The following is a 25420-nucleotide window of genomic DNA, read 5'->3' as shown; positions in this document are numbered from 1 at the left end:
CTCGGTTTCATCTTCTGGTTGTGCACTTTCAATTTGGACATATGAATCAACTTTGTTTTCTCTTAAAATCATTTTGATTCTAAACTTCCAAGCTGAAAAATCTTCGCTACCTCCGAGTCTATCTTCAAATCTGATAGCGTTGGTCACTATGGAAATGTGATGTAGTTTGTAACTTAGTCCTTGAATTTTATCAAAATTGAATAGCCTTAGGTTCGATTACCTTGGCTCTGATAGCATGTGAAGTTATTTCAATTTCAATTAAAGAACAAGTTATGAACTATGAATGCTATATATGGATATGAGGAATTATGTCAATGTCTAATAATTCTGATTTTTATCTGCAGGTCTGAAGGAGAGAGATCATTTAATATTTTCTATGTCTTCTCCAAATGAATTCAATTGGCATATATATCATTTAGGCAACCGGTCAATTGGTGCCTTTACAATTATACCATTAACACAATGCTGATTATCGGTTCAAAAACCCTCGATAGCATATTGTAATATCATAATATAATTACTGATCAATATAATGAATCAGTTCATATAAACACCGATGATTCAAAGTGCACAATATATATAATCCAACCGGTGCATTTGTTAACCAATGTTAATGCCAAATGAAGTGGTGTATTCATTAAACCCGATAACAAATATGCCCGATATAATTAAGCCCGATAACAGATGTGAATCGGTGCCAATGTTTATGCACCCGATAGCAAGTATGTATTGGCGAATTTAACCCGATAACTTATAGCATTTAATATGCTATTGGGTTAATACCCCAATAGCATATTAATGCCAATTAACAATTGACATTAATATGCTATCGGGTTGTTAGCCCGATAGCATAATGATAAGCAATGTTTGTACAATCCGATAATCATATGCAATATAAATCAGACATGAAGCATGTAGATAAATAACAGAACAAGGAAGGTTAGGAAGATCTTATTTTGCATAAGCTACCTGTTGTGACGTTTTCACACATCGCCCCATTGCAAATGGGGACCCTTGCTTTTTGCTTTTTAGGGTTTGTCTTTTTAGGTTTTTTTAGGGTTTTGTTAGTTAGCCTTTGCATTTTGAGTGTCGCCAAGGGGATCACATGGATAAGCAAGTCCGGCTTGAGTGAGGTCCTGATCCTGAAAATTGGCTAAGTCTGGAATGTCCTGATCCTGAAATTTGACTAAGTCTGGAAACTGAAAAACCTCAAAAAACTAGATTTTGCAATATAACTCCTGGAGGTCTGAAACCACTCTCAAACATCCTGAAAGTATATATGGAATATAACTTAAAGTATAAGAAATGTCACTTATACTTAAATGTTATATTCCATAAAAATTATCCTGATGGAGAGTTCGAAAAGTCAAATTTCGCTCCTGTCCTTCCCTGAGGATCCAGAGCGAATTTCGCTCCTGTCCCTCCCAGGAGGACCAAGGCGAAGCGCTCCTGTCCCTCACCAAGGGACCAGGGCGATAATACATATTTGAGCCATTCCTGACCTTCTTTGGACGAATTGAGACATCAAAGGCATGGTGAACGGCAAAATGAGCATGATAGAGCATCCAGACTTGATCAAAAGCAATGAAATGATGAAGTTTTTGCCTAGAAGGTCAAATTCGCTCCTGTCCCTCACTGAAGGACCAGAGAGATTTTCTTTATATGCACATTTTTAGACCTTTTTTTTTGGACATTAACTTTTATTCATAGCCTGAAGCAGGATGATATCTTCCCTAGCAAAGACATTTCATGGTGAAAAGTGAAGCATTTGGGCCTGGAGGACAAAAATCGCTCCTGTCCCTCACTGAAGGACCGGAGCTTAAAATCCAAAATTGCCTTGTCCTTGAAAGATTTGAACGATTTCGCGAATTGAGAAGATCAAAGGAGATACATTTTATCAGTTGAATATAACTTGAAAGCGCAATCATGAGGAAAATTGACCCTAGAAGCAAAATCGCTCCTGTCCCTCTGCCAGGGACCAGGGCGAATTTAAGTGATAGCTCCCGTCCCTCTCTCAGGGACTAGAGCGATTTTCCTTATAAGACAGGTTTTGGGCGAAGATCAAGTAAGTGTTAAGTTTGAGGCAAGCAAAGGAGGCGTAACGAGTCCGTTGAAGATAATTTGAAGATTGTAAAAACGCCAAGTGAAGCCCATATTGTCCTAGGCGCTCCTGTCCCTCTCCCAGGGACCAGAGCAATTTCTTCCTTAGACAAATCTCTCGCCAAGATGAAGCAAATTACATGTCAAGGATGAGTGAAGGGGAGCATAGCGGATCCATTGAAGATGGTTTTAAAAGTTAGCAAAGCATGATTGAGCCTACAAGTGAAAGTTCGCTCCTGTCCCTCAGCCAGGGACCAGGGGGAACTCAAGGTTATTTAATATTCCCTCCAAGCTTAAATCACTCCAAGCTAAGACACAAAGGGGCAATGATGTTTGGAATGCCTTGGAGAGAAAGTAAAGTATCAAAGACCGCAAAGGTGATGGAAATGCTCAAGTTCGCTCCTGTCCCTCTCCCAGGGACCAGAGCGAAATGTTCAAGTGTGTCCAAATTTAAGTTGCCACTCACATTTCAAGTGTTCAAAAGGGAGTAAGGAACATCATTTTACACCGTGAAGACAGTTGCAAGTTGATATAAACAAGGATGAGCACAAGGAACAAAGGTTCGCTCTTGTCCCTCACCAAGGGACCAGGGCGATATTCACTCAAATATCAAATTTGCATTGTAAGGGACGAGTAAAGTATGCATGGAATGAATGGATAACATTGTTACTTGCCTTGCGATATAAATTGGTGATTAAAGAGACAAAGACCCAAGGAAAAAAGGCAAGTTCGCTCCTGTCCCTCACCAAGGGACCAGGGCGAAAGTACTTTAAAGCACACTCCTTCCACAAAAGGGACGAATTAAGCTCAAGATTCCCAATTAAAATGCTATTTTGGACGTCTAAGACAAGACTCTGAACGTGAAAAACATGAAAAACAAGGCCAAAATGAAGGTGCGCTCCTGTCCCTCTCCCAGGGACCAGAGCAATGTGGTTAGTGTCCCTTATTCCTCCCATGCTTAGGTGCTAATATTTTCGAATTACATTAAAATGCCAAATTCGCTAAAAAAGTGAAATATTTAATTAAATTGGTATTTAAAAATAGCGCATGGACATTCAATAATTAATTTAAAGCCTTTAAAAAATTGAAGTTTTTAATTACAAAGGCATTTAATTAATTATTATTAAATTAAATTTTAAAAAAGGGAGCGCTTGGGGTATTATTTTGCAAGGTCGGCCCCCTCTTTTATTAAATTTTATTTGTTTTTTGGGCCTATTTTCCAAGTCGGCCTAGGGGCAATTATCAAGATGAGCGCCTATATAGGAGGGGTGTGTTGAGCATGTTAATCCATCATTCAATCATTTGTCCGAGTGCGATTTTGAAGGAGCAATGGAAGTGCGAAATCTCATCCAGGAAGGAGTGCCAGTTAAAGGCTAGAGGTGGAGCAAATTTTCCTCAAGACGTTGAAGGCTAGAAGTGGTGAAGTTGATAGAAGAAGCACATTTTGAAGACTTCGATCCACATTTTGCCTACCAAACTTGCTTAATTTTACATCATTTCTTAGAGTTAATTCCCAAGTGGAGGTATGGCGAGATTCTCCTAGTCTCAATTTTGAATTTTGAATTTTCAATCTCAAGTGGCTTAGTTAAATTTAGGAAATGATAATTCAAAGATTTATCATGAGGTTTCCTAATTTAAAACTTAAATCCTCTTTCTAGTCTATATTTCCACGTTGCAGAATCTATTACTAATTTTGAAATGTTGTGTAGGTATCAAGATGGCGACTCCAAGCTCGAAAGATCTACAAGTCGGAGGACTCTTCTCAAGGAAAATCAAGCCAGATCAAGGACGATCAAGCAAGGACAAGGGCGACCTCCTCCAGCCTAGTATCAACAAAGACGACCTTCTTTGATCCAGCATCATCAAGATAAGGCGACCTCTTCCAATCCAGTATTCCAAGGCGAGGTACATCAATCATCCTGCACATCAAGGACACAAGGAGTTAGAAGAAGGGTTCGTTGAAGAAGCAGATAGTTCCAGAAGAATTAATTAAAGCTAGCTTCTCAACAACATCAAGTTGAATATTTACCAAGTTACAAGTGTCAGACGAGGTGGCATCTTAGTCATCACTTCTCCAGTCAGTGTGGTCCACCTCAGCATGTCCAGATTCAATGTACCTAACTCATGGAAGGTGGCACAAACTCCGATGTACCTACCTCGGCTATCCATTGGTCGATTTTTCTAGAAAGGACATGTGTCCAAGCAATACAATTTTATCATTGGTCAAGCATTAAATGTTATGTAATGGTTGTAACAAACCCTAATTAAGGTTTTCATTGTTGAATCTTGGCCATTGATCTCGAATTGATCTAAGCCATCGAATTGTATTGAGGGCACTATATAAGCCCTGGCATTTCATTTTGTAAAGGCAATAGTTAGGAAAGAGTTGGAAAGCGGTTAGAAGACAAATAGAGAGTAGTTAGCTAGTTGATAGAATACTAATTAGAGTAGAGTAGAGAGAGAAGGCAAAGATTGTTGCCAAGATGTTGTTGTAAAAGACTTGTAACTTCATTGAAGAAATGGTGAAATTTATGGGTCGATTCGACAATTTGCATGGTCTTTATACTTCTCATATTTGATTTCATGTTATTAGATGAGTGGAAGAAATATGCTTCATTGATGGTGAAATTTGCATATCCATACTACTAGCAGTTTGTTGATTGCAGACTTGCCTTGTGTAGTCAACTGGAATCGTTCAGCTTAAGCTTAACTTCAATTGTTGCTTCTTCATTGATATGCATCAACCTGATGGTGTCTATGCCTGCAGTGATGATTTGAACATCATAAAGCTTCCCTTCGAAGATCGCACTAGCCTTGTGGAGATGGTCCTGCGATGTCAAAACAAGACCTAGTTAGAGTTTCATCAAAGATCAATCATTGCTCCTACATTCTTAGTGTTAGGATTAGATCCTCTCTTCGCCCTCATCTTTTTTCCATTTTTCAAATCTAAGGCAGTAAGATCCTGTGTTCCAGCAATATTCAAAGGCAAATCAGAAGTTCAATCATCAAATGTAAGTCCCCTTGTGATTCCAGCAAATCACATCATACCACAAAGAGCTTATCCACACGTAGAGATCCTACATACAAGAACCTTGAAGTTTCTCCGATTGATCCTTTTCGCGATATCTTCAGCATTCGGAAACTTTATTCAAGAGAGGATAAGGTACCCTTGGGTATTTTATTCTGTGTTAGGCTGTGTACAAAATACACGTCAACACTACCATGCATTAACACTAACAATCTTAATCTTTTTTTTTTCTCTTTTTTCTCTAACTCCCTTCTTTGGCTTGGATATAACTCATTAGGCTTCTCCTGATCATCCTCCAGTCCAAGTTAGCATTCACTTCAAGGTTTTGTGAAGAAAAAAGGGTCTTGAATGAATTTCGCTCTAGACCCTTTGGAAGGGTCAGAAGCGAAATCCTTGTCTTGGTCAAAAATCCTTCACTCTTTCACATTCTATCACTTCAAAAGGCAAAGATACATCATTTACCCCCGCCATGTCCAAGGAACAAGACTTTTAGTGCAAACAAAGAGGAAAAAGGTCTCTTCTAAGAATTTCGCTCTAGACCCTTTGGAAGGGTCAAGAGCGAAATTCTAGTTTTGCTTGATTTCCTACCTCTTTCATCCAATCCATCTTCAAAATTTGGTCAAATTTTCTCTCCTCTCGCCACATCCAAGTCCATTTGCCATCCACTTGGCTCCAAAATTTTCATTTTCAATGCCTTAGGCCAAAATTGAGGGTCAAATGAGGATTTCGCTTTGGGCCCTTTGGAAGGGTCAGGAGCGAAATCCTAGTTTTGAGCTAATCTTTCACCTCTTTTCTCCTTTTCATGTCTAGGACATAACTTGTTAGGCCTCCTTTGACCTCTATCAAGCTCAACTTGGCATCCATTTGGAGACTTTGTGAAGAAAAATAGGGTTTTCTATGAATTTTGCTCTCGACCCTTTGGAAGGGTCAGGAGCGAAATTCACCTTAGGCTATAATCCTGACTTCATTGCCTCACATTTCTTCATTCAAACAAGCGTTTTGCCATCATTCAAGCCTAGGAATGGGTTAACTCACAATTTGGGTCAAGGTGGAGTATCTTGTGGAGGAATTCACTCTGGACCCTTTGGAAGGGTCAAGAGCGAAATTCTTGTTCTTTGGTTCAAAATCTTTATCTTTTTCACCCATCATGCCTTAAATAGCTTCTTGAATCTTCTCTTTGTCACTGGCTCTATTTAGTCAACTCCGACTCGACAGAAGACAAGACTTTGACTAAAAAACCAACAACCCTGACCTATCCTGACGTACAACCTATATCCCTTTTTGCACAATTTATCCATTTTCCATCTCTTGAGAGGCAAGATCCTTCTAATATAACACTAGGGTTCAAGGCAGACAACATATGACTTCTCCAAGCCCAGGTCAAATTTAGCTCTGAAAGAAACCCTGGATGAGCTCTTCGAAGGAAAACCTAATCTACCCAGCCCAGGCAACCACTAACTCACTCAATACACCTAGCAAGCAGAGAAAAACCTAGCTAAGAGAAAGCAAAACCAATGAAAAGAGAGGGGCTCCCCATCCTGATGGGGCGATGTGTGAAATGTTCACAACAGGTATTTATTTTATTTTTATTTAATAGGCAAGTCAGAGATATTTTTTGCAATGATGAAGGCTTGCAGGCCTGTCAGAGATATTTTGGGGTCATTTATTGGGGCATTCAAGTGCTTTTATGGCAAGGCATGTGCTGACTTGACTTTTGCTCAAGTGTGTTCCCTTTCAGACCTGTTTTAGGGTCTGAAAAGTGGGCTTTATGTTTCTGCTCGCCCAAGAGGAGGTGGGGATATTTATTCATTATCTGCTTTTTGGAAAGCATATATGTCTCCAAGTTTCATTATTGGAGGGTGGTTCTTACCTTTTGCTTCTTGCATATTGTAATTTTCTGAGTTCTTTTGCAGAAGGAAGGAGTTTGTAACTCAATTTCAGAAAGTTTTGATAGCTTTGTAACATCTTTTGACAGTAATAGAACATTTTGCCTTCTCAGATTTCTTGGTATTGTGGGCTTAGTGTTGATGCAGTTCATGTGATGTCTTTTGTCCTTGTGATTGTGTTTCTATCAGCACCTATATGCAAGAATTTCTAATTATTTGCAGGTCATAGGTTGTGCTAGTTATAAGAGTAACCTCAAGTTGTGAGAAAGCATGTTTTCTCCTACTGAGATTCTTATATTTCAGCCTTCTTATGAAGTATTAATGCAGAGGTTATGAGTGTTTGAGTTGTGCAAGAGTTCCTTTTTGTTACTGGTTATTTTGTGTGTTAATCAGCTTGTCCAAATTTTCAGATATTCAGTTTGGTGCATCACCTGTTACACAGTAGGTTCATTTTTATGTAATCCTTCTTCCCCTTTTCTCAGCAAGTCATTAAGTTAGTTAAAATTAGGTGATAACCAACTAATAACTAACTTTCTCTGGAGGGTCACTCCAATTTTTAGGCAACCCACAGGCCTAGGAGTGTTCTCATGGGTCACAAGCCTGCTGAGTTGATAGCTTAGCAAATAGGGGTGCAGGGTTTAGTGATGACAATAACATTTATAGGTTCTCTTGTGTTCAAGTATTGTTCCATTTTGACCAACATTTGGTATTTTTTTAATTTACATATGGATTATTTATTTGCAATTAATAGTATAAATTCGTGGTAAAATTGGATATTATATGCACAAATGCTATAACGACTATTGGACCCTTTACAATTACTGGCCCCTCTCCCCTAATATATTATGACCAAGGCTAGAGAATATGAATATAAAGGGGTACAATTAGGCTTGAAATGGTACGGTTAGCCCATTCATATATTTTTAATATTTGCCACTATATAATAATATTCTAAAATCTCCTTGAACATATATCAAATATAAATTCAAAAACTCATAGAACGACCAAACTAGAAATCTAGAAAACTCTTCAATAACTTTAGCACAATTTTTGAATTTTTCATCATGCTCCTAAGATAATCTTTCTACACATATGCGATCCATGGATGGAATTTCCTCTAAGGGATATGAGGATTTTCGTCCCTGACTCCAATCCAGAAACCAAGAGATTCCTTGTCCTTTGGCCAAAAGATAAACTAGACACTTGATCATCGAATAAGAGGGTTTAGCAACAATAAAATGGACAATCCTCTTCAAAACCCAACTCCTCCTATAAGCACTTAGAGAGAATATAATATTATTTTCTTCTTTTCCCTTTTCCCTCCAAAAGTTATTTTACAAAGTGTCTAGAAAGTCTTTTTAAAATGACATTACTTTTGGACCCCATTCCTAGCAACACTTTATAACTTTTAAGTAAACATAAATTGCCTTTATGAACATAACATAAAGTTACTTTTTCAACAATTTAAGCTAAGCTATTAATTTATTTCTCTTGCACCACCCCATTAGCCTTCTTGGTTCAGTCTCTTCTAATTATCTTACCCTGAAAAAGGGGACACAACACATCTGTTATTGTGTGTGCTACTATTTCTTAAGAATTTGAAAATTTGTACCAGCGAAAGGTTCTACCCAATAAAGTTTGGCATTGGTTTTCTATAAAGCATGATAATTAATAAGGAGTAGAAGGTCAAAGGGATCATGTGAATTAGAGAATTAAACCACATACACACCACACTATGTTTGCTCAAACATAGTGATAAAGTTGACTCAACACAGCTGCTAAGGACATGTTAATTTGAAATGATTGGCATCTTCGGATTATGTAAGGTGCCACCCCCACATTTGCAGTTTGTTTATGTAAGCTTTCATTTTTTTCCTAAATATCTACCATTGTCAAATGAATTGTAAGTAGCCATTTTGTACCAAGAATGAATCTCTTTTTATTATAATGATATGAGTTTTCCACAATCCATTATGTTTCTTGTTGCGATTTTTGGATTCGATTGTGTTTCTATTTTTGCATCAACATTTCGAATCACGCTCTGTGATTCATCATTAGGATGATAGAGAGCTCAAGGAGTAGACAGATGAATTGTTGCAGACCAGGGGTGACTAAAAAGATGTGGAGTAGGGAGAGGGGAGGGAAGAGGTTACACATGGCAAGAAGTGATTGGAAGAAAAAAGTAGGCACATAAAATAATAAAATAATAACAAGAACCAAATATTAAAAGACATGGACCAAGAGAAAGGAATGAGAGGCACAAAATAAGAGACTAAAAGATAAATTAATTAAATAACCAAGAACTTAATAATAAAATACCCAAAAATTAATTACAACAAAGTAAACCTATAAGCAAATGAATACATAAATAATATTAAACCATGACCATATAAAAGGATAAAATAAACTAAACTTATACATAAATGATCATAAATTACAATAGATTCGCATAATATACAAATCCGTTAATAAATGATCATTTATTATAAAAGATATCTTTAGATGGAATATATGAGACTCTTTGAATTAAGACTCTACAACACCTCCTTTTGCTTGAATGGCTAAATTTATTGAATTTCCTAATAAGCTCCAAGCAACATGGTCAAGTCTATAGTAAATCAGTGACCACAAACTTTAACTGGACCTTTTTCCATCAATAATTGATGTGAAAGCTATCAATAGTTATGTAGATGGAGGGCACCTTTTTTAGTTCCCACGATCTTCCCATAGGTTTGTAGATATACCATTTTTTCCCTAAATAAATATGCCACCAGATACTCTAGTATCTAACAAATAAGTTCTCATATTAGAGAAGCTTTAGGAAAGTTTTGTAGATAAACTAACTGCTTGGTCCCCATGCTAACAAAATTGTTGGCTCTTAGCAAGTGACACACACTAATTGAAATGGTAATTGCATATTTAATTAATGAAGTGAAACAAATTACATATAGGCAATGACATTGCGATGTTTCTAAAAGACTAAAAGAAACAATCAATAGCAAAAAAATGAAATAGAAACTAACTAAACGAAGCTTAAACTAAATGACCATTAAATAATATAATAAATACTTTAATACCCTTAATGGTCATCCTATCAACAACACCAAGTTGCCCCATAAATTTTACAAACTTGTTCGGGCTCAGAGACTTCGTGAGAACGTTTGCAGTCTGGGCCACAGTAGGAACATATTGCAAGACCATAGTTCCATCTTCAACAAGATGGTGAATGAAATGAAAATGGAGCTATACATGTTTGGTTCACTCGTGGAAGATTGGATTCTTGGCAATTTTCAACACCCCTTGATTATCACAATATAAGGGTGAAGGCCTTGCTTGAGATATTTTCACGTTAGAAAGCATCCTTTGAAGCCAAATTGCCTCGCATGCTGCCTTAACAGTTCCTCGATACTCTTCTTCTGTTGAGGAAAGAGCTACTGCCTGTTGCTTCTTATCGGTCCATGTGATTGCACTTGTGCCAAGATTGAAGATTGTTTACTACTATACCTAATAAATTCAGTACAGGAAATAATAATATACATGACAATGCTTACCAGAAAGAATAGTATAATATATCTTTATCCACACATGAACTTATTACATAGAATAAGACCAGAGATATTCGGTCAAGGGTTACACTAGATCCAACTATACCATACTACCTTCCTTGGTAGTACACAACATATTTAAAGAACCTGATAGTTGTCGGGAGGAACACAACCATCAACCAACCAACACATTAACTCTTTGAGAGTAACAACCCACTTAATACGAACAATTAATACATTGGTAGATAACAAATATTATCAAACATAACAATAGGCATTTTGAGCTGACTACAAAGACATACCCAGAAGTAGACCTATTGTCAACAACAAAACCTGCCCAATCCGAGTCTCTAAAACCAATCTGTAATGTCCCCTTCTCCGTAGTGATTAGTTCAGTGGTCCATTGGCCTATTCCGGAGCCCCGTAGGCTAATTTGAAAGGAGAATTAGGGTTTCCAACTTTTGTGGAGTTCTGCTCGAGCTTTTTAGGGTTTACTAGGAGGGAATTCTTCAGTTCTGTCTATGGTTTCCTTCTAGGTTTTTCATGAGCTCTAGGGTGGCATAACATGCATTTGATTCTTTGGTGAAGTGAGAACTTACTATTTTTAGTAAGTTAGGGTTTGGTTGTTTGGATGATGTTGTCTTACTGAGCTTTCCAAGCTCTTTCTCCAAGTGCGAAGATCATGTGTTTTGGAGGAGTATTCCATGACTTACTATTTTTAGTAAGTGGCAATATTGAGCAATTGTATTTTTAGCAGTTTGGACAAGGTCTTCATTGCTCAGCTTCATCTTGGATTTTGTTGATAATCAATATTGGAGTCATAAGTGATTTAACTAAATATTATTTCCTTATCCTAAGGTTTAATATTTAATTATTATATTACCGATTAATGATATATTGGGTGACTTAGGAAAAGACATTTATATCTAATATCAATGTTATATTTCCCTAAGTTAGGCATTGAATTTTGGAGAATGCATTAAGTTATTGTTGAAGACTTAGGCAAGTTCGAACTTGTTTAATTATTGGTTAAAATGCAACTTGGGCGCCCACCTTAGGAAATGGAATGAAATGTCATTTGGACGCCATATGTTAGTGAAATGAAATGAAATTTGGAGAGGTGAATTTGTGAGCATTTACATTTGAATTTCAAAGGAAAAAAACTATAAATACAGGTGCTTGCCCTCCCATTTGGATATCTTATGAAATTGCATTGTTATGCTGTCGGTTTGGCAATTGAAATCTGAGCTTCGAAGTGTGGCTTCCTAGCTAAGTCTCAGTTTTGTACTTGGGAGATAGTACCTAGCCGTGTTTCTTGTATTTCCAGTGCTGTTAGAGAGTGTTTTGCTGAGTGTGGAGTGTTTCGTGTGGATTTTGGAGTGTTTTCTTGCTGTTGGTCGCGAAGTTGCTGAAACTTTATTTTGCTCATACCTCTCGACCAAGTGATTCTTTCGTTCTGGGTATTGGTTCTATCAAAACGTGGCATGGAGGCGATATAGTCTGCAATTTTATAGCCACTGATTTGGAGAATTGGATTTTTAGTTGCAAATTGTACCTTTCAGATGGGTCGTACCATTCTAGAGGTGCATTGGGATGTGTGCTACTATTTTGAGGTGATTGGATTGCAGGTTTTGTGTTCACGTTTCATCATCCAGGTTATATCTTTCATTCGCATTTGATTTGGTGTGTTTCTGACTTCATTTGAGTGAGTTATGATCATTTTGCTGTTGCCGGTTGAGACTAGTCATGCTTGTTTGACTTCAGATTTTTCGTACAGCAGTAGTAGCATGATTTGAGTTAATTTGTTAGTTGTTTCTTGCTGTAATCTGCACTGGATATTATCTCTAATCTTATTTTTCTGATTGTAAGGTTAAGTAGTAGTACTACTAACCATTTATGGTGTTGCTTGCCCACTGCATAAGTGGAAGAGGCTAGTTTAGCCACCTATTTGCTCTGTAATTCAGTTATGAAGTTTTGTGCTGCCACTGAGTAAGTGGTTGAGTGATTTTATGTTTGTAATGGTCCTCCCGCTGAATAAGCAGCCGAGTTGAGTTTTTGATGTGATTCAGCCCTCCCGCTGAAACATTGCAGTTGAGTGATTTGTGTCTTGGTGAGTTGTTCGCTTGGCTGGTTTAGCGCCAAGTTTCTTGCTTACCTGTTGGATAAGCGGAAGGGGCTGGCTTGCCGCTCGTTATTGTATTAAGCTTTCAGTTGGTTTATGGTGCTAGCAATCCTCGGAACACCGTATGCTCTCACCCTCCCAGATTGGGCTCTTGGTGATCAAAAAGTGGAAGGGTTACTTTCAGCAATATTGAGATTATATTTTCTAACCTTAACGGGTTATGGTGTTTGTTTGTAATCCTTATTGCTTTAAAACAAAAAAAATTATCCGTGATATTACTGTGGTATTAGAGCTAGTTTTCTTGCCAGCCTGTGTGTTCCGATTAATCGGAGTTCTTCTTGAGTGACAAAGAAACAGTGGTTGATTCAATGGCAGAGAGAATATTTGGTCAAAATGATGCAAATGTGGCCGTGGAAAGAGTTGAGAAGAAGTTTGACACCATGATGAACATGATGTCCCAGTTGCTAGCTACTATGACTAAGAATCCTAGTGGAGGTCATAATCATAATCAAAACACCAATGGTCACAATGGTAGCACCTCTAACAATCCAAGAGGTAATGGGAATGCCAGCAACCATAGCAGTAACAATGGTGGAATGCCAGTTGGTTCAGTGTCAACACCCTTGTAGCCTGTTTTCCTTCCAAGGGAAGTACCGCCACCTGAAGTTGAAGTCCTTGTGGCTGATGAGATACGGGCTTGTTACACAGAGTATGCATCACTCCCTGCAGAGATCAGAAATATTTTGTCTCTTGACCAAGTTATGAATCATAAGAAGCGGAGAGAAGAAAGGGTATACACAATGAGTGTTGTAAAATCCAAGCGCTTGGATGGGAAGGCTATCTTGACATATGAAGAATGTGTGACAAAGCCTCAAGATACTCCCTCAAACTTGCATGAAATTAGAAATAATGATGATTGGTTTTGTGGAAAGAACAAAACCACAATTCTGAAGCCTAATTCAGATTCAGTCAATGTTGGTCTTGAGACCAATGACTTCAAGAATGAAGAGCATGATACAAATATGCAGGTTAGAACCGATGAAGCTAATTTAATTCCTGAGAGGAAATCAGACTTATCTTCACATGAGGCTGATTTTGAGCATGAACTTAGTCATCTTAGTGAATTGGATCCACAAAACACCGCTGAAAGTGATGATGAGGATGCACAAGAGGGTTGGGACAGTTATGGGATCAGTGTTGACAAGTATTATGATTTTGATTTGGATCTTGACCATAGTGGCAGTGCACTTTCTACCCTAGACCAGAATTGGATAACATCCAATAACCCATTGTATGAGATAGAAGATGGAACATCACTCGGTTCTAGCATTGCTCTTGGTGAGAATAGCAATGTGTGGAAGCGGAAACTGAGAGAAGATTCAAGAACTAAGTTGGAGTATACTTGGAGCTATGGTGAGCACTTTTTAACTAAACAAAGTAATTAGCTTTTTAGCATTTGGGATCCAGGTGTAAAAGAAACTAAGTTTGAAGAGGATCCAATTTGGGATGAATTTACATTTGATCCTAATACTGTATTGGTTTTAAAGAACAATGTTTACATGGAAGATGGCATTGATGGTGTTGATGACATGACTGATTTATCAATGCATGTTGCTGATCTTGAGCATAGACATAGTGACCTCGTTGATCTAGAGTCACAGTTCACTGTTGAGGGTGATAAAGAAGAGGCACAGGTGATTTGTGACAATCTAGAGGACTTTGATGCCCAATGTGATAGTTGTGATTCTAGTATTCATTATAACAACAATACCTTTGCCTTGAATGATTATGATTGGAAGAATGAATTGTTGGTGTCTGCTGAAAATGAAATACACACTCTATCTAGATTGGATGACATTAGAAGCCTAGTTGAAAAATTCATCTTCATGACACCAAGAGACCAATGTGAACAAAATGTTCCCCTTGCTGATTTGCACATGATCAAGAACACAATGGAAGGAATAAAATTGGTTTTCTTACACATGATGCATGATAAAGATGTTGCCACCAAGTTTGCTGATGAGACTTTGTCTTTGAATAAGCAATTGAGAGGAGAGGTTAGTGAGCTTGATTCCACTAGGCTTTCTTTCAAAAGTGTCCAAGAGACACTTCTTGAAGCAAATGATCAGCTTTATGAGGCCAAACATTTAAGAGAGAAAGAGAATAGAGAAATGGCCAACGAGATCAATCAGGGGATGGAGGAGCTTGATTGCATTCAGGAGGAGTATGATCTTGATCTTTGTCCCCAAAGATCTAAAAACGTGATTTTGGAGCAGAAGAATGTTTGGAGCATGACTCTGATGGTAATCAGTAGGTTGATAGTCCATTGTTTGATACAAATTCTGATTGGACATTTGTTAATCCACTATTCAAGTTTGATGTGGGAATTCCTTTTGACTTCAGTGATGAGGGTGGATCACATTGCAGAGTTTGGGATCTAGGTGCAATTTGCAACCATGAGATATTGTTTCAAAATTGGAGCATTGAACAAATGCATACTCTTGAGCATCCTCTTTGGAAAAGAATGGATCAGATTTTCAAATTTGGGCTTGCTGATTGGTTGCAAATTAACCACTTCACTTTATGGTTTTCTCTCATTCAGTGGAGTTGGTGCAATTTCTTTGGTCATGCAAGTAATGGCTTTCAATTGGAGATTGCTTGGAGGTGTTTTCCAGCCTTGGACATGAGCAGATGTGTTGTTTCAGACGACAATTTCCTGTGTTGTAGTAGCTGTTCATCTTCTTGGATGCTGATTTTCTTAAAATCAGATCTCAAGTCAGTCATTTCAGAATTGGTGGGCTGTTGGTGTACTCTTTTTCAGACCTCACAGTCTCTTGGCAGAACGGGTTTATGGTCTCAGATGAAAGGTATGGTGAGTTGGGGCTATCAGTATCTGTGTATGGGAAGTGTTCAAGCTCTAACTAGTGGTTATTCTTATGCCCTCTCTTCTACTTATGATTGGGACAACGAACCTTTGCTCTCTATGGTTCATCATTCTGAGGTGCTTGAAATAGGAACTATAAGAGATTTCAGAAGTCTCCATGGTTGTATCACAATAATTCAATTGAGGCCTAGTAGATTCATGTGGAGCTATGGGGATGAGGTTGTTGAGCTCTTGCAAAGAATTGTTTTCATCTTTGCAGGGAGATTTGGAGAAGCCACATTTACAATCATGGCTCCGCTTGACACCTTGGGGAGATATGTTGTGGAGTTTGATTGTGATTGGTGTAGACTTTATTTCCTATTGCCCAGGCGTGTGATAGATAGTGGCAATGTTGATATTGATTACTCAAAGCTTTATGGGCATGAGATGGTGCACGATAGTGATGTCAGTCCTTCAAGATTTTTCAATTTGAGCATCATGGATGGTAACATTTTGGAGTTACAAGAGAGGTTAGTGCAATTTTGGCGTGATGTTTTCACTAATCTCATCAAAGTGGCGCAGTATCAGCATGGTGGGTTCTTCCTAAGACGGGCATGGGACCCTAAGATCATACTTGCTTTGACGCAGATCAGTTTAAATTTTTTTGGAGTTGTGATGGCATTGCTTGAGGACAACCAATTTTGGGAAGGGCAGATTGTAATGTCCCCTTCTCCGCAGTGATTAGTTCAGTGGTCCATTGGCCTATTTCAGAGACCCGTAGGCTAATTTGAAAGGAGAATTAGGGTTTCCAACTTTTGTGGAGTTCTGCTCGAGCTTTTTAGGGTTTACTAGGAGGGAATTCTTCAGTTCTGTCTATGGTTTCCTTCTGGGTTTTTCATGAGCTCCAGGGTGGCATAACATGCATTTGATTCTTTGGTGAAGTGAGAACTTACTATTTTTAGTAAGTTAGGGTTTGGCTGTTTGGATGATGTTGTCTTACTAAGATTTCCAAGCTCTTTCTCTGGGTGTGAAGATCATGTGTTTTGGAGGAGTATTCCATGACTTACTATTTTTAGTAAGTGGCAGTATTGAGCAATTCTATTTTTAGCAGTTTGGACAGGGTCCTGTTCCTATAGCAGTTCAGTGGTCTTCATTGCTCAGCTTCATCCTGGATTTTGTTTTTGTATTAAGTATCATAGAATCACAAAGCTCATTTTTGCTCATTCGAGCATCCATGTTACAAACTTATTACAAATACCAGCTCCTTTCAAGCAAACTTATTACAAATACTAGCTCTTTTCGAGCACCAAATTAGAAACAACAATTGGAAGACCAAGGGTCATAGCTTAGAAATCCACTGTAAACAACCAATGGAAGACCAAGAGTCACAACTTAGAATTCTACACAAAGGTGTCCCTCATGGGAGTCGAACTTGGGTCTCCACATTGAGAACTCAATGCTTTAACCAACTAAGCTCAACCCCTTGGACTTCATCCTAGATTTTGTTGATAATTAGTATTGGAGTCATAAGTGATTTAATTAAATATTATTTCCTTATCCTAAGGTTTAATATTTAATTATTTTATTACCGATTAATGATATATTGGGTGACTTAGGAAAAGACATTTATATCTAATATCAATGTTATATTTCCCTAAGTTAGGCGTTGAATTTTGGAGAATGCATTAAGTTATTGTTGAAGACTTAGGCAAGTTTGAACTTGTTTAATTATTGGTTAAAATGCAACTTGGGCACCCACCTTAGGAAATGGAATGAAATGTCATTTGGACGCCATATGTTAGTGAAATGAAATGAAATTTGGATAGGTGAATTTGTGAGCATTTACATTTGAATTTCAGAGGGAAAGAACTATAAATACACGTGCTTGGCCTCCCATTTGGATATCTTATGAAATTGCATTGTTACGCTGTCGGTTTGGCAATTGAAATCTGAGCTTCGAAGTGTGGCTTCCTAGCTAAGTCTCAGTTTCGTACTTGGGAGATAGTACCTGGCTGTGTTTCTTGTATTTCCAGTGCTGTTAGAGAGTGTTTTGCTGAGTGTGGAGTGTTTCATGTGGATTTTGGAGTGTTTTCTTGCTGCTGGTCGTGGAGTTGCTGAAAATTTATTTTGCTCATACCTCTCGACCAAGTGATTCTTTCGTTCTAGGTATTGGCTCTATCAAAACGTGGCATGGAGGCGATATAGTCTGCAATTTTATAGCCACTGATTTGGAGAATTGGATTTTTAGTTGCAAATCGTACCTTTCATCTGGGTCGTACCATTCCAGAGGTGCATTGGGATGCATGCTTCTGTTTTGAGGCGACTGGATTGCAGGTTTTGTGTTCATGTTTCATTGTCTAGGTTATATCTTTCATTCGCATTTGATTTGGTGTGTTTCCGACTTCATTTGAGTGAGTTATGATCATTTTGGTGTTGCCGGTTGAGACTAGTCATGCTTGTTTGACTTCAGATTTTTGGTACAACAGTAGTAGCATGATTTGAGTTAATTTGTTAGTTGCTTCTTGCTGTAATCTGCACTGGATATTATCTCTAATCTTATCTTTCTGAATTGTAAGGTTAAGTAGTAGTACTACTAACCATTTATGGTGTTGCTTGCCCACTGCATAAGTGGAAGAGGCTGGCTTAGTTGCCTATTTGCTATGTAATTCAGTTATGAAGTTCTGTCCTCCCACTGAGTAAGTGGTTGAGTGATTTTATGTTTGTAATGGTCCTCCTGCTGAATAAGCGGTCGAGTTGAGTTTTTGATGTGATTCAGTCCTCCCGCTGAAACATTGCGGTTGAGTGATTTGTGTCTTGGTGAGTTGTTTGCTTGGCTGGTTTAGTGCCAAGTTTCTTGCTTACCTGCTGGATACGGAAGGGGCTGGCTTGCTGCCCATTATTGTATTAAGCTTTCAGTTGGTTTATGGTACTAACGATCCCCGGAACACTGTATACTCTCACCCTCCCAGATTGGGCTCTTGGTGATCTGAAAGTGGAAGGGTTACTTTCAACAGTATTGAGATTATATTTTCTAACCTTAACGGGTTATGGTGTTTGTTTGTAATCCTTATTGCTTTAAAACTAAAAAAATTATCCAGGATATTACACAATCAGCTGAGGATCTTTTCTTTTGCTATACAGAATGCCAATGTCAGGTGTCCCTTTCACATATCTTAGTACATGCTTTAGTGCAACCCAATGTTTTGCTTTTGGGGTTGTCATGAAACGAGATATAGCTCATACCATAACTAAAATTAGGTCTATTGGCTGTAAGATAGATGAGACTGCCAACTAGTTGCCTGAATTCTGACTCATTCACCATAGGTGAATCTAATTTGGTTGATAATTTCAACCATTTCTCCATAGGTGTAGATGAAGGTTTGCAATCTTGCATCCTGAACTTATCTAGCAAAAACCTGGTAGACTTCGACTGAGAGATGAAAATGTTGCCACCTGATTGTCAAACCTCTATACTAAGACAATAATGTAGAAGTCCCAAATCTATCATATCAAACACCTAACACAAGTTCTATTTGATTTGCTCAAGCAAGTGTTCTCCACTACCAGTAATGATGATATCATCGACATAGATGACAAGAAAAATGATGTCATTACCAACACTCTTTACATACAAGTTGGGATCCGAAGGACTTCTTTGAAAGCTCTGTGCAACCAAGTATTGATCAATTTTGATGTACCATGCCCTGGGGGCTTGTTTTAGGCCATAAAGAGGCTTCACTAGTCTACATACCTAGTCTTTGCCTGCAACCTTAAAACCATGAGATTGCGTAATGTAAACCTCTTCCTCCAAATCATCATTGAGAAAGGCACTCTTTACATCCATCTGATGGACTTTCTAGCCAGACTATACTGGAATGGCTAGAAGCAGTCAGATAGTGCTCATCTTTGTTGTAGGATCAAAGGTTTCCTCATAATCAACTCCTTTCTATGAGAAGCCTTTAGCTGCTAACCAAGCTTATATTTATCAAGTGTCTCATCAACTTTGTATTTCACTTTGTAGACTCATTTGCAGCCAATGTGTTTCTTCCCAGGTGGAAGATTTGATAGAATCCAAGTGTTATTTTTAGAAGACTATGATGTTCAACTTCCATAGCCTTTTACCATTCGGGTATTCCTTTTGCCTCTGAGTAAGTCTAGGGCTCATAAACACTAAATGTTGGCCATAAGAGCAAAGTTGATTGTGTTCTTCTTGCTCTTGGCTTTAGAAGATCTACCCTAAACAAGCTCATCATCTCGCACATCATCGATAAGCTTTTCCAACCACTTAGAACGGAGAGCAGAACCATCTACTTCCAAATCAAGTGTAGCAACATGACTTGGGCTGCTTGGAATAAAATCATATGGATGGTGATCCAAGTTTTCCTAAGGGAACTTTGGTGGTACAATATCATGCCTAGGTGATTCCACAACTTTAGGTTAAGAATCACCGGAACCCCTCCCTTCAGGTGAAGCTAATGGAAGCCTAACACCTATATCTATTTTCTATAGAGGCTAATCTTCAGGATGCTAGATGGGAGAAGCAAGCTGAAAGGGCCCACTATCTTCATCGAAAACCACATCTCTACTAAATGTGAGATAGTCAATGTCCACATCAATCAATTGATAGGCCTTATGATTGCCACTGTAGACTATAAGCATCAACTTTTGACTTTTGGAATCCAGTTTTGTTCTCTCTTTGCATTTGGAATTGAAGTATATGCAGCCAAACCAAAAACCCTGAGGTGGCTGATTTTTGGTTTCCTCCTTGACCAAGCTTCCTCGGGAGTCATCTTCTTAATGGTCTATGTGGGAGACCAAGTTAGAAGGTAAACTGCAGTATAGACTGCTTTAGCCCAAAATTTCTTAGGCACACTCTTGTTTTCAATCATACACCGAGCCATTCTGTTATGATTCGATTCCTCCACTCAACAACACCATTTTGTTGAGGGGTATAGAGTGCGGTAAATTGACGTTCGATGTTGTGTTTAGCACAAAAGTTCATGAATTCAGTGGAACAAAAGTCACTCCCATTATTTGACCTAAGAGTTATGATTTGATGTCTTGACTCTTTTTCAACTAATGCTTTAAACTTTTAAAATTCTTAAACACATCTGAATTTGCTTTGAGAAAAAACACCCACATTTTTCTACTAAAATCATCAACAAACAGAAGAAAATACTTGGCACCAACGATCGATGCCATATACATTGGTCCACAAAAAGTTTACATGAACCAACTGTAATACCTTGAATGCTCTCCAAGCTTGTCCATTGAGGAATGGAGTTTGATGTTCCTTCCTTGCTTGGCAAGCTCCGCATACACCATGTGTCTGTTGCTGAATCTCAAGTAAGCCTTCTACTAGATTCTCCTGAGCCAAATTGAGAGAGATATAATAGGTTGAGATGCCCATACCGTTGATGCCAAAGAGTGCTTATGGAAGAACTCTTCGCAGCCATTGCAATCTCTTGAGACTCGCTAGTATCAATTAGCCTATACAATCCATGATCCTCGAGGCCAACCGCAATTGTCTTCTTGGACTCCTTATCAATAATGTGGCACTTGTGTGCACTGAAGACAATATCCAACTTCGAACAGTGTTGCATCATCTAACTAACCGAAAGCAGATTCAACTCCATGCCCAAAAGATAATATATGTTGAGGAATATGAGACTCCTCCCACCAGATGTAAGTTGAACGTTGCCCTTGCCGACAACCGTATAATCTTCACCTCCTCCAAAGATCACTTAATCGAAGCAAGCTGTATACTCCGTGAACCAATCTCTTATGTGTGTGAAATGTCGAGAAGCTCTAGAATCAATGTACTAGGCATATGATTTAACTTGATCTACTAGTCTTTTGGCAATAAAAGCATAAAAAGAAAACTCCTACTCATTGTGTTTTGCAACATGAGCCTTTTGTTGAGAACCTCCCTAGTTGGATTGCTCATCAGCGAACAATTTTTCGCATTACTTCTTCATGTAACCAAGCTTACTACAATAGTGACATGTGATAACCTTCTTGGAGTTTCTCTCAAGTTTAATCTATCCTTTTGGCTACAAGAACTCGCCTTTTCCTTTGCCTTTGTCCTTGGCTTTGGCAGTGACAACTTGTTTTGCAGGTGATGATTTGTTGCCGCTCCTAAATTGTTGTTCCATCTTTCTTGTTGTAGAAGCTTGTTGCACAATTTAGGAAACTTTAGATCAACATTTGTGGATGTAATGTTGAGCATTCTATAAAGTGTTCATACGAGTGTGGTAAGCTTTTGAGAGTGATCACTACCATGACTTATTCCTCCATCTCCTGATCAATAGCTTCTAGTTGATCGCGAAAATCCTTGATCTTCGTAAGATGCTCTTGCAGAGACATCTTATTGTTCATCATTACTGGAAAAAAACACATTCTTCAGTAAGAATGCTCGGCTATTGTTTGATGTTTCATGGAGATCCTTTATATGTGTCCAAATATTCGAAGCTGACTTACTAGATGACACTTGTGGAAGCATGTCGTTGTGACTAACGGTTTGATGAGTATAATTGCTTCCCGATTGTGCTCATCATACTTGTCTTGACCTGTTCCCATCACCGTTGGATGAGGAGTCATACCCAAAACAACTTTGTCTAAACTTTGGTATTCAAATATTGTGAGCATACGCTGCTTCCACGTATTGTAATTTTTACTGTTGAAGCATTGATTATTTCTCAACATTATGTTGGTCAACGCCATCCCTCCCACTTTTCAATGCACAAAAAATGAGGAAAAACAACATTGATGAACAATTGATTTTTGTGGTCAAGAAAATCAGTCAAAACCGTTGCACAAATCTCAAGGTGCTTGTCGGAACATAAACCCAATTCGTTTTGGAAAAACTCTAGGGTGTCAAACTAAAAAGAGCTAGAAAAATGTTTGAAACCCTAGGGCATAGGCAACCCTAGTTCCAATGCAAAGGAAAATTGGAAGAAGACAGACTAAGGTCACAACAAAACGCTAGCCGAAGAGCAAAAACTTGTGATTTTAAACCTTGCTGATAAAAGGCAAAAACCCTTCGCATGGGAAACGTAGGCAATGTGAGCAAAAACTCAGGCAAATCGCACAAACAAGTTTCAAGGGCACTATAAAACAAAGAAAACACCTGCATTGCAAAAAAACCCTCGTCTGTTGCCAAAAAATGCAAAAAACTGACACAAAAAACGTGAAGAAAAAAATCCGTCACAAAAATAATCGAGAAAAAAACAAACCACTCATGACCTGTGCTTTTTCCAAACAGAGCCCTTCGATTGTGCTTTCAAAAAAATCTTTCCGCGTTGTGCACATGAAAGAAGAATTTGCCAAAAACCGGAATTGCGATTTTCTTAGAAAAAAACTTGCAATTTTAAAAATCATGACTTGCAAATCTTGCAAATTTGAAAAACCCTTGATTTTTTATTGACAAGCCCATAGAATTTGCAAAATGAAACCACAATTTTTTGTTAAAAAAAAATTGAAAAACTTTATTGAGAAAAAAATTTGCCAAAAAGTTTAATCTAGCTTTGATACCATGAAATGGTAATTGCATATTTAATTAATAAAGTGAAACGAATTACACATAGGCAATTACATTACGATGTTTGATTTAAACATATCACAACAAATAACAATATAAATTATCAACTTTCTATGGAGACAATAATTATGGTTATGTTTCTTTTATTTCAAAATTTTATCACTGTATGCTTTCTTCTCGTTTCTTAAGACAAGGCTCCAATATTTTGAGGTACGAAATTGAAGGATATTGTCGGGCATGATTCAAATTAACTACAAATAGGATCCTTACAAGCAATAAATCCAAAAAAAAAAGAGGATTTGGCACTAAACAAACACAAGCATATAGAGATACATATATAAAAATGAACTTTCAAATCACATAATATATATTATCAGTTATCATTTAATTAAATAATAGGATCCTTACAAGCAATAAATCCAAAAAAAAGAGGATTTGGCAATAAACAAACACAAGCATATAGAGATACATAATATAAAAATGAACTTTCAAATCACATAATATATTTTATCAATTATCATCTAATTAAATAATGTTTATAAAATATTGTGCTCTATTAACTTAATATCAAGAGAAGCCATAAAAACTTTATATTTAAGTTTAATACTGCTAGACTATATCTAAAGATAAAAAGTAAAGTTCAGTGAGAAATACAAGTGATTTATCTATAAGAAAATTGAATGTTAGTCTAAGTTTTTTAAAAGGACCAATCAATGCAAAAATTTGAATAGATCAACCTAAACATGGTGAATTTAATGCATACCTGTAATAGTTTGTTGGCCTTGCTAAGTTTGTAACCTAGAATCCAATACATATATGATAGCTGCAATAAAAAAGAATAAGTTTAGACAACAATACACCATTAATTCACAACCACAAACCATTGACACACAAATAATCTTGCTTCAAGAAACAAAGAATCTGACAATGAGAACATGGGATAACATTTGCACAATATTACAACTTCAAAATTTACTCTTTGTATCTACATGAATCCTCTGGAAACTTTTCCTTAAAATAATTTTTTGACGATGTACTTGAGCTTTTCTTATCAACAACATATAGGAAAAAATGAAGAAAACTTTGAGGAAATTTGAAATTGAAAATTTATTAACATAATGAGCACTCTAATTTTTTTTTTCAGATTTTTAGTTCAAAATAAATCGCAATGCAATGTCCTTATCACTTGCTGATCACCTAGTTTTCGAGATGAAAAAGGTTAGAGCATATTGTATTTAGGACCACACCAACTTTCTAAAATGCAGCACTTTGAAAGAAACACACTAGACAACAATGCTAGCCAAATCTTCACTTCTTTAGTGAAGTTCTATGCAATAATGGAAAGTAAACACTTAAATGTAATGTCCCCTTCTCATTGATGCTCTTTCAGTGGTCCATTAGCCTATTCCTGAGACCCGTAGGCTAGGTGGAATGAAGAATGAGGGTCTGGCATTGATGAAACAAGGACTTACTATTTTTAGTAAGTCAGAGGATGACCATTCTGGTGTTACTGTCCTATTGAGTTCTCCATGTTTTGCCTCTGGACGCGATGATCTTGCTTTTCTGAGCATTAATTCTTGACTTACTATTTTTAGTAAGTGGCAGTTTGGCACAATTCTATTTCTGGCAATAGACAGGGTTCTGATTCTACAGCAGTTTGGTGGTTGTCCCAACTCAGTTTCATCCTAGCAGTGTTAATAATCAGTACCAGAGCCATATGCAAAATAATTGAATATTAATTCCTTATCCTAAGGTTAATATTTAATTAATTTGATTATTGATGACTGATTTATTATAAATGGGGATAAATGCCTATTTTTCCTAAGTTCTTGGCAAATTCATTTTTATTAGAGAGATATCGAAATATTGAGGAAGATGTTATGTTTTTTTTATAACTTATCTCTAATTTCACCAAAAGTGGTTAACGTGGGTCCAAGTCTTGGGCGTGGGGTTTGACTCTTGCATTGGGCTCTACATTGGATCCACATGAAGATGAAATGCGATGCAAATGGGAAGTGGAATTTGCATTTCAATTTGAATGGTGAGAAGTTATAAATAAGAGCCTTGGGCTCTCATTTGGGATATCTTGAAAATTTGTAATGTTATGCTGCCGGATTGGCGACAAAACTTGAGGCTTCGGAGTGCGTCTCCCTAGTGCTACCTGGTTTCGTACTTGAAATATAGTACCTAGTTGTGCATTGTATTCTTCTACATTTTCAGAGTTTGCCATAGACATTTTGGTGTTGAAGTGATTCTGGAAACTTGTTGGTTTCGCCTGTGGCTGAAGCACATTTTTGCTCACACCTCTCTGCTGGAGTGACTGATAGTTATGGGTA

At 37.5% G+C, this 25420-nt stretch overlaps 1 protein-coding gene across 5 annotated transcripts in view; it reads right to left on the bottom strand.

Annotated features, from left to right (window-relative positions):
- LOC131050724 (phosphoglucan phosphatase DSP4, amyloplastic) overlaps positions 1-25420 on the bottom strand; it is a 159802-nt gene that overhangs the window by 83224 nt on the left and 51158 nt on the right. For all 5 annotated transcript variants that reach the window (XM_059213786.1, XM_059213784.1, XM_059213785.1 and 2 more), the window contains exon 9: positions 23848-23907. In XM_059213786.1, coding sequence (XP_059069769.1) covers positions 23848-23907 — 60 coding nt within the window. The remainder of the gene's footprint in view (positions 1-23847; positions 23908-25420) is intronic.

The sequence above is a fragment of the Cryptomeria japonica genome, chromosome 11 (assembly GCF_030272615.1).
Source record: "Cryptomeria japonica chromosome 11, Sugi_1.0, whole genome shotgun sequence".
NCBI classification, from domain to species: domain Eukaryota; kingdom Viridiplantae; phylum Streptophyta; class Pinopsida; order Cupressales; family Cupressaceae; genus Cryptomeria; species Cryptomeria japonica.
The sequence above is the reverse complement of the archived record's forward strand: the minus strand, read 5'-3'. Positions and strand labels throughout refer to the sequence as shown.